The sequence below is a fragment of the Nannochloropsis gaditana genome, assembly GCF_000240725.1.
Source record: "Nannochloropsis gaditana CCMP526 unplaced genomic scaffold scaffold049, whole genome shotgun sequence".
NCBI classification, from domain to species: domain Eukaryota; class Eustigmatophyceae; order Eustigmatales; family Monodopsidaceae; genus Microchloropsis; species Microchloropsis gaditana.
Genome location: NW_005803904.1, coordinates 1 through 8950, shown reverse-complemented (window position 1 = coordinate 8950; position 8950 = coordinate 1). Strand labels below are relative to the sequence as shown.

The following is an 8950-nucleotide window of genomic DNA, read 5'->3' as shown; positions in this document are numbered from 1 at the left end:
TCGATGGGCTGCAGCTCCCGACATGCTTGTGACGGACTTGCACCTTTCTCTCCTCTCGTACCCAAGAGTACTGCCAGTCCTCACCGCTCTCTGCCCGCAGTCATGCACCGATCGCATCTCACGCTTCCGGGGATACTTCCTCCCTCCGTCTCCGTCTTGACCGCACTCGGTCCCAGTCCTTCATCTATGCAATCTCAAAGAACTGCTTGGCCCCGTACACGGGGTTCGGGACCTCCAGCCGGCAGAAGGTCTGGATCCCGCTCTGAGCCCAGACCCAGGAGGACTCGGGGCTCATGCCCGCCGAGGGGTTGGGCTGCCAAGGGAAGCCGTCGACGACGCGGACAGGGTCCCACTCCGAGTCGTCGAAGCCAGGCTGCAGCCAGTCGTCCGTGAAGGGCTCCGAGGGTGCACACCTCCACGACGCGTCCGTCACGTGCTCGAACCCGCACAGATTGAACTGGCCCTTGATGAAGCTCTTCACCACCTTGCGCGTGTCATCCACAGCCTTAAAAGCCAGGACCACGGTGGGCGCGGCGGGGTCCAAGGCAAAGCTCGTGGTGCCCGCCGGGATCACCATCGTCTGGTCGCCCCCGACCTCCAGCCCGTTCGCGTAAAGCCAATGCAGGGTCGGGGAGGCGAAGCGCGCCGTCGCCACCGCATTGGCCAGGTCGGGGCACCAGGTTTTGACCCTGTCGTCGGAACCCGCCCTCGCTGTCAAGTCGCAGGTCTGCGGCACCCGCAAGCGACAGTAGACGTTGCCCTGGTTGGGTCCCCCACTTCCTGTGCAGGTGTCGGCCCATATCCCCTGCGCGTCGGGGGGAAGAGCAGTGCAATCCGTGGGCATGCCCGAGCAGGCCTCCCCCTTCTTCAGCGCCTTGGCCGGAAGCCACTTGGAGTCGTCGAAGGACGGCAAGGTCCAGTTCGCGTCCGGGAATGTGGTAGCGATGCACTTCCACCCCGCCGCACTCGACCTGCTGGTCCCGCACACGTCGTGGGTGGCGAAGAAGGCCTTGAGCCCCCCCGTGATGGGCACCTTCACGGCGAAGAGCACCTCGTCCGGCAAGAACTTGGCGGGGGTGGGGACCAGCTCGAGCTGGACGGGGTTCCCGTCCGCGTCCATGTACTCCCTGATCACCGGGTTGGCCGTTACGGGGTTCTCGGGGTCGTAGTACACGGACTGGATCGGGGACCAGCCGAAGGAGGCCGTCTGCTTGCTCACCACCTTCACGTTGTCCGTGGCCCTCCCCGCGAGCTTCCCGTTCACGTAGACGTCCGAGCCCTGGAGCGCCGCCATCGTGACCGAGGCCTGGGGAATCGACTCCACCCCCAACAAGTCATTGCCCGCCAAACTCGTCCATAAGCCTTGAAAGGCCGGTCGGGGCAGTCGCGGCTCGGGGAACGTCAAGTTCTCGTTCTTGATGGGTGCCGGGGCCAGGCCTGAGCTGCTGCAGGACAGGTAGGAAATGCGAGGGTAGTAATCGCCCATCTGCTGCTCGAAGAATTTGGGGTTGGAGCAGTCCTTCTCTGCCTCACAGGCATACCGAACCTGTTCCAAGGACTGCTCGTAGCCGTCCGTCATCATCTCGCGGTAGACAATGCCCGGGTACGAACCCTCGAGGGCATCCGCAAAGCCGGCCCAATACACCTGATACCAGTTGGCGGGCAATTTGCTGAGGCCGCACTTGTTGAGAGCAAGCTTGTTCTTGGCCATGATGATGGTGTAGTTCACGGCCGACTTGCCCTGGTCCCAGTAAAAATTTCGCAAAGATTGGTCCGAGACGGAGTAGACGTTCCTCCCTGGAGGGTACAGGTTGACCAAGCTGATGGAGGCGTAACGGGAGTCTGAAGCGGGGGGGAGGGTTCCAGAGATGATGGTGATCATGTCGGCCCCGGGGGGTAGGAGAGCGCGGTTGCCGCAGGAGATAATGTGGTTCTCGTCGGGGGTCTTAAAGTACTGGGCGTCGTCGTAGTAGACAAAATTGTTGTCCATGTTGAAGACGTCACACTCGACCTTGACGTCCGACATGCCTTCCTTCAAGGCCAATCTGTTCTCAATGAAATTTTCGATTGTGATATCGTTCTTGGGGTTGCAGGGGGCCAGATTGAACCACAACCCTGTGGCCAGCACACTGAAGGCTTTAACGCGGAGGGCGGGGGGAGGAACGCCGCCCCATCCATCTGACTTGATTCCGTCCGCCATGATGACGCGGTAGACGATGATGATGCCGGAAAGCTCGTTAGTGACATCGCCGTCGGCGAAGGTCTTGATCTCGTTAGGAAAGCCCTGCTTGCCATCGGGAGTCACGTACAAGTCGTAGGAGCCCGAGGCACCTGTATTGCCGGGGCCCGCAGTGAAAGGATTCGAGCCGGTGGAGGCGACCATGTCAACGTCGGAGATCATGTCCACAAAAGACACCTGCTGGTTTGCCACAGCGTAAGTTGCGTAAGAAAAGGCGCGAGATTTCGGGAACTCGCCCTTGAAATTGAAGACAGTCGCTTTGGTGGTGGGTACAAACTGGATGTGCAAAGCCTCCTTCCCGTCACGGAACTTCATATCCACGCCATCGCCACCGCTTGTCATCTGGAAGGCACAAGACATATCCAACGACGTCAGAAGCTTTCCAAAAGCAGCAGAGATCTCCACCGGGTCCTGGCTCATAAGGGCGCTGCCATACACGTTCAAGGCGCTGTTGGGGTTAGCAGAACCGGACATGAAGGTCATGAAAAAGCCCGTTAGCATTTGGATCATACCCTTCGACCCGAAGTTCCAGCTGAGACCGTCCCCGAGGGAAGTGCCCGGGCCTCCTACAAGACCGCCCAGAGAGGCCTTGTTAGCCACGTTGTTGTTTTCGGGTGGAGTGGGAAGTACGTCCGGCCCCAAGTCATCTTTGATAATATCAGTGGCACCCGCAGAAGTGCTGGAAGGGATGTTGTCTGTTGCAGCATTCCCCGCAAGACCTTTGGCAATGGCGCTGGCGCCATTCAGAAAGGCTCCCCCGAATTGGTTTCCCGGGTTGGATTCCGCGGCCTGCGCCAGTCCGCTGAAAGTCTGTCTAAGCTCAGTTTTCCCTGCTGTCCATCCGGAATTGGAAACCAGCAGCAGTAGAACTGCGGAAACAGACGTGCTACAGAGACGGGCCATGTCTTCTGCTTCCAAGTAGTGAACCCTTTATCAGACAGTATACGCTCCCTGATTTTCGTTTTCTTCCTGTGCTTGCATTTAATGTGATGATGGAAGAATTAAAATGATAATTTATGCTTGTACAATACATCTACCATTTGAGAACCTCAAGACTCGAGTCCGTGGCTTGTGGATCGGCGGTAGGACCAGTAGCACATCTCCAGATAATATACTTATCGGGCGCACCATAGCTTGCTGTGACCCTCACAAGATTCATTGCACAGTAATTTAAAAAGTATACAGCGCACCATAAGAAAGAGACACTCAGATAATACTCTGTGGAGCCCGAAGCTACATTCGTTCCGGTGGACACACGGGAGAGAGAGCTTGGAGAGAAACGACACAGGTCAGGCGTTTAGTCGTGGAGGAAGCTGTCCCACGGACCGGGTTAAAAAAAAGATGGCAGTACGCTAGCACCTCAGATCCTCCAATTAAGTCATCTCACCGCATTGATCACGTAATTATGTATCTCAATTTAAACTGGCAATTTGTCGTGCACGATTGTATGAGGGCTGACAAGGAACCTTGTCTGGAAACTTAACGGCTGACTCAAACCGTCAGTTTGAAATTTTATACTGCTAGGGTTGCCTTCACAGCTTCACTGCTGTGCCCTATTTGCAGTAAATGCAGCCTTTACGCGTTCTGTTTATCTTTATGTGACGATAAATTCAAGGACATTTATATCTGCAGTCGTAGTATGAAGTGTGTAATTGCCCCTTTCGCCTCCTTACACGGATTTTCTGACATGGATTTTCTAGCACCGACCTCCCTTCACTACAGATTTTTCAGCTTTTTGCGGACAGCACAATACCTCGCACACTTTTGTCATTACGCAAGATAAAGCTTATCACATCTCCAGGTATAGGTATTTCAACTTGCATCTTTCGCGCTCTTAAGCCGAGGATGCTAGCATTATCTCTAAGAGCTTTGCTTGCCATGACGTCTAGCTCTTGGTCGCGCAGCGGGGTGGCCCGCGCGGCCACGTCATGGAGGATTCCTTGCCAGCGATTAGAGAATGATACTTGTGAAGCGTGCTTTATCGCTCTCCTCCCGCCTACTTCAGGGACAGCGCTAGAACGGTCGACTTCAGAGCGGAGAGGACTGTGGTTGCTGCTGCGTCCATTAGCTTGCGTTTTTTTGGGGTCTTGGATCGGGTTGGAAATAACTTCACATTTAGAAAACATTGGAGTAGACATTTGCTTGTCTTTTTGCCCTTTCAGTCCATTTCTAGCGTCATATGCAAACGTGTTTTTTTTACGAACTTGTCTTGCCATCATGAATAGTCCTCCGCAGATAAAGAACGACAACCCACCAAGACAGGCGACTAAGAGAAAGACTATGGAAAACATTGCATACTCGCTCATGTTGCGTACAATCAGCTGCCAAACAGCTGGGTATATATCCGGTGATTCCCCAGAAGCATCAGAATAATCCCAGGTAGAGGTGTTCCCGGCGACCAGCTGGATTTCGAGTACCACAGGAACTTGATAAACGAAGCCTTGATTGAGGTAAGAATAGGATTGAGAGAATAAATAAATAATGCATGAAATGTTTTATGGGAATGGAGGCAGCGATGTTGATCCCTTAAGAAGAGAAAAGCGCTTGCAGAGTACAATTCCCGTCGTGATTGTACTTTCTTTTCTTACCTGAAGGAACAATAGTTCGAGAGCCAACTTGCTGGTGAGGGGGGAAATGAAAATAAGCACTCAATTCACATGGCTGGAGATGGTAAAGTTGGTGGCGGTTCACATCAAAAATCCAAGCTATTTGTGTATTTGACTGTGATATAGATAAATCACTACTACCAGCCGATGGATACGACCAGGGAGGGATTACATATGTTGTATTCAGGGCTAAAGTTACGGTTTTAGATGCGCAGCTGAAGCGAAGATCAACTGCTGTTGGCTGAGAGGGGGAAGGATTGACAAGGAGGGACACCTGCACTATCACTTCTTGATTTAGAAGCGGACCAAGCGGCGGACATGAAACCGCTGTGACTTTAGGTGTTAGGTTCAGAAAAGGCCTTCCAAAGGTATCAAGAATGACCAGGCACAGGCAAGCGCACACCCGCACGCCATTGTAGCGTGGACGAGAAGGAAAAAAATTCTCCATAACTGTTTTTTGTTGTGAAAAGGGGGAGGTTCAGTAGTGCAAACTGTAATTTTTTAAATAAAATGTGCATTAAATGCGCTTTTAAATGCCATTAAAGACCAAGCCTTAATATTTAACGTATAAAAGTTAGTGATGTCGTGCCCCTCGCCATGAAAAGACGCGGTGAAATGGACAGAGGGACTGCGAGTGAGGGCCGTGGGCCGCGTCAAGGGCCTTCCGAGGGGGAAAAGGGCGAAGCCTCGCTCCCGCTCTTCCATTTCACACACCCTGCCTTGTACGTCCACTTACACGTCAAAATACATGGCCACATATGTATACAGACAAGATGCCGCATGGAAGACCATGTTTCCTGCCAAGCACCATGATTGGGTCTGTCCTTATGCTCCTTCTGGCCTCTGCCTCCTCGTTTTTCTTCAAGTCGCCGTATCCTGCTGCCACTGCCACCAGTGGAGCTTGCATGGCCCGACACCCGAACGGACGTTCTCGGGCAGTTTTGATGCCGTACGCTAATGATCAACAAGGCGATGGAATAGCTTCCAGCACAAACGAGTCACCTATCCGTGCAGCAGTGGTGACGGACAAGGCCAAAGCGGACTCTGAAGGATCAAGGTGATAGGGGAGGCTGTCTCGAATTTTGTCCCAGGGGCCGTATAAGAAGCATATTTCACACATTGCCAAGAGATGCTTTCTCAATGGACTCGAAGATTTTGATTTGCGACAGGGCACCATGACTCACCATGACTCTTTGGCTCTACCTTTTTTCCTACTCTTCCCTTGGCAGGAGCAAGCAGAGTCAAAACGTCACTCTGCTTCAGGCATTGCGCCCAGGAATGCGTCTTCACGGGGGAGTTGTAGGTGTAACAGAGTTTGCTGCATTTTTGGACGTTAAGGTCGTCCGTGAGGGGCCAGGAGGGAAGGTGAGATAGGAGACTCGTCAAAGACCCTCTCTCATTTCGGCTGAGAGATTGAACGATATCACGTGCGAGCAACTTTGTATGTCGCTCATTCGTTTGGTAGCTGATTGTTTGTTTAAGCAACCTAGAGTGGTTTTCTCCCTGGCTTGCCTATATGTGCCCTTGATGCCCCACGGTGCCGTCCCCCTCCCCTCAGTTGGTCCGCTGCAACGCCATGCTCCACCCGCACGACGTCCCGGAAGGGATCAAGCTCCTGCGGGACTCGCATAACCAGCCCTTGCCACTGGAGACTGACCCGAACGTAATCCGGCGAGGCATCCACGTGAGCGTGTACGTGAAGGACGTGTTCCCCAACTCAGGGCGCTTCTCTGTGACCCTCGACCCCTCCATCGACAAGGCCAAGGTGATTGCCGCGCGGAAGCAGAAGCGGCTGCTGGGCAAGAAAAGAAACAAAGTGAAGAAGCTGGAGGGCGTGGAGGAGGGTGCTGAGAAGCAGGCCCGGGTGGTCAAGGTAAGTACAGTGGGAGGGGCTCGCTCGGATGTGGGAGGGTTTGAGGGGGGGATGCTCGAGGGGAAACCGTGCGTGACAAACCCGCACAAGACAAGGGACTGGCCGCATTGCTTTACACGGGTGTACGCATGCTTGTGATTTTAATGATGTTTCGCATGCCAACCTCTACTTCTCCCTTTCCCTTTATAATTTTTCAGCTCCTCCGGACGGCCCTGTTGCTGGACATAGGAATGCCGGTGCCGGCATTTTTACCCCACAATTATATTCCTGATACGGTGCCTTTGGAGGTACGTGGGGCTTGTGAGTCGCTTTGAGTGGGGTTCATGAAGGCATGGGCGAGATCTCGTTTTCCATATGCAGTCTTCTCTGCAACATAGCAAATTTGAAAGATATTTTTATTACTCAGATTTTTTCATATTGGTTGAGTTTTCATATGCTTGGACGCACGCAAAGGGCCTAGGAACATGTCATGTAGGTGGCACAACGAGTATAGGAGCCACGCAGATCTAACGTCCCAAACTTTTCATGCCTATCCCAATTTCGACACTCGATCAGAGCATACGCCACCTGGGTGCTTTATTGAGGGTGCGAATAAAAGAGAGGACAGATAGACAAATTAAATGCGAGATGATCGAGGTGGAGCCGCCCTCAGACTGCGGTTCCGAGACTAAAGTATGAGGCAAAGAAGGGGTCGGCACGAAAGAAACATACGGGCGACATGTGACAATGCACATAAAAGAAGCACTTTGAAAGGAATTTATGAGGGGTGGGTTCCACAGGCGGAAGACGGTGAGATTTCAAAGAAAAAAGCACGAGCATGAGCCAGCACGGGATGAGCGGATCGGAACGGTCTCGCCCTCGCTCGCCCAAGAAGCCTCTTGACTTCGCGGGCTTCCTTCCACCTAGGTCGCAAGAGCATGCCCGTTGACACACTCTCTCCCTACAAATAGACGCTTGCGCACCAGTTGCACTGCAAAGGGTGATGAAACTGACTGTTAAAGACGTGGGGGGGAAGAAAATGGTTGTGGAGGTGGAGCCGGCCATGAAGATAGGTGAACTCAAAACTAAGTTGCAAGCAGAGCAGAACGGAGCGGATCCTGCCCGTCAAAAAATGATTCACAAGGGTAAAGTGTTGAAGGATGACGACACAATTGAATCGACTGGTGTTACAGAAACTGATTTTTACGTCTGCATGGTTTCAGCGGCCCCAAAGGTACGTGAAGGATAAGAAGAGGAGCAGAAAGCTGGAATGTCGGAGCCGTTCTGCTAATTACGGGCCATCATCAGATATACTAAAAGCAATCTTACTCAAAATACATGTAGCCTAAAACAACGCCTGTTGCTGCTCCAGCTCCAGCAGCTACGACCGCGCCGGCTACTCCTTCTGTAGGAACAACTCCGGAGACAACAACCACCGGCACGGCAGCTACCCCGCCCGCTCCTTCTCCAGCCGATGCGGCTCAAGTGGAAGGGTTAGTGTCCATGGGCTTCGCCGAGGCAAACGTTCGCGCGGCTTTGGAAGCAACGGGGGGCAGTCCCGACGCGGCGTATGCCCTGTTGGAGAGCGGAGCTCCTATCCAGCCTCCTACCCCGGCCGCCACCCCCTCAGCGACAAGCGCGGCCTCCAACTCGATCACGTCTCTCGAGGCCTTCCGCGCCCTCCCACAATTCGATCAGCTCCGCCGCTTGGTCCAATCGAATCCTGGCGCGATCGATCAGGTCCTAGGGTTCATCGGGCAGCAGAGCCCACAGCTCCTGCAAGTCATCTTGGCCCAGCAGGATGAATTTGTGGCCATGATGAACGAGCCGATTGAAGGCGATACTGCCTCAGGAGCTCAGCAGTTGCAACAACAGCAACAACCATCGCAGCAGGGGAATCCGTTTGCCGCTCTCGGGGGCTTGGGCGGCATGGAAGGAGCGGGGGGGGCGGAGGGGCAGAACGGGCCCTCCCCACAACAGCTCGCTCAGATCCTGCAGGCCATGCCGGAGCAGCAGCGGAACCAACTGTTGGCTGCGTTGGTGGGATTGCCTCCCGAACAGGTGCAGCAGTTCAGCGGGCAGCTGATTGAGGCTCTGGCGAGTGGAGCGGCGCCGGGATTAGGAGGCATGGGGGGGTTGGCGGGAGCACCTCCTCCGGGCTCGCAGCGGATTGAGCTGACAGCGGAGGAAGCGGCGAACCTGAATCAGTTGGTGGAGATGGGCTTCGAACGGAACAAGACTATGGAAAACATT

General features: G+C 54.0%; 2 protein-coding genes across 2 annotated transcripts, besides 1 other annotated feature; one reads left to right on the top strand and one right to left on the bottom strand.

The window, feature by feature from the left end:
• Positions 1-184: 184 nt before the first annotated feature.
• On the bottom strand, positions 185-3142 carry NGA_0332100 (uncharacterized protein; the record flags this gene model as incomplete). The annotated part of the gene is made up of 1 exon (XM_005856039.1): positions 185-3142. The coding sequence occupies one exon, from the start codon at positions 3140-3142 to the stop codon at positions 185-187; it is 2958 nt and encodes a 985-aa protein (XP_005856101.1).
• Positions 3143-4873: 1731 nt separating this feature from the next.
• Positions 4874-4942: a sequence feature (Short protein (NGA_0084002, EKU20232.1) was converted to a misc_feature.).
• A 667-nt stretch (positions 4943-5609) lies between these two features.
• Positions 5610-8941, top strand: RAD23 (UV excision repair protein RAD23; the record flags this gene model as incomplete). Its single annotated transcript, XM_005856033.1, has 5 exons — positions 5610-5902; positions 6075-6210; positions 6404-6718; positions 7842-7931; positions 8042-8941. Coding segments are annotated over exons 1-5 (1725 nt in total), but the record flags the coding sequence as incomplete, so codon positions are not given.
• Positions 8942-8950: the final 9 nt, after the last annotated feature.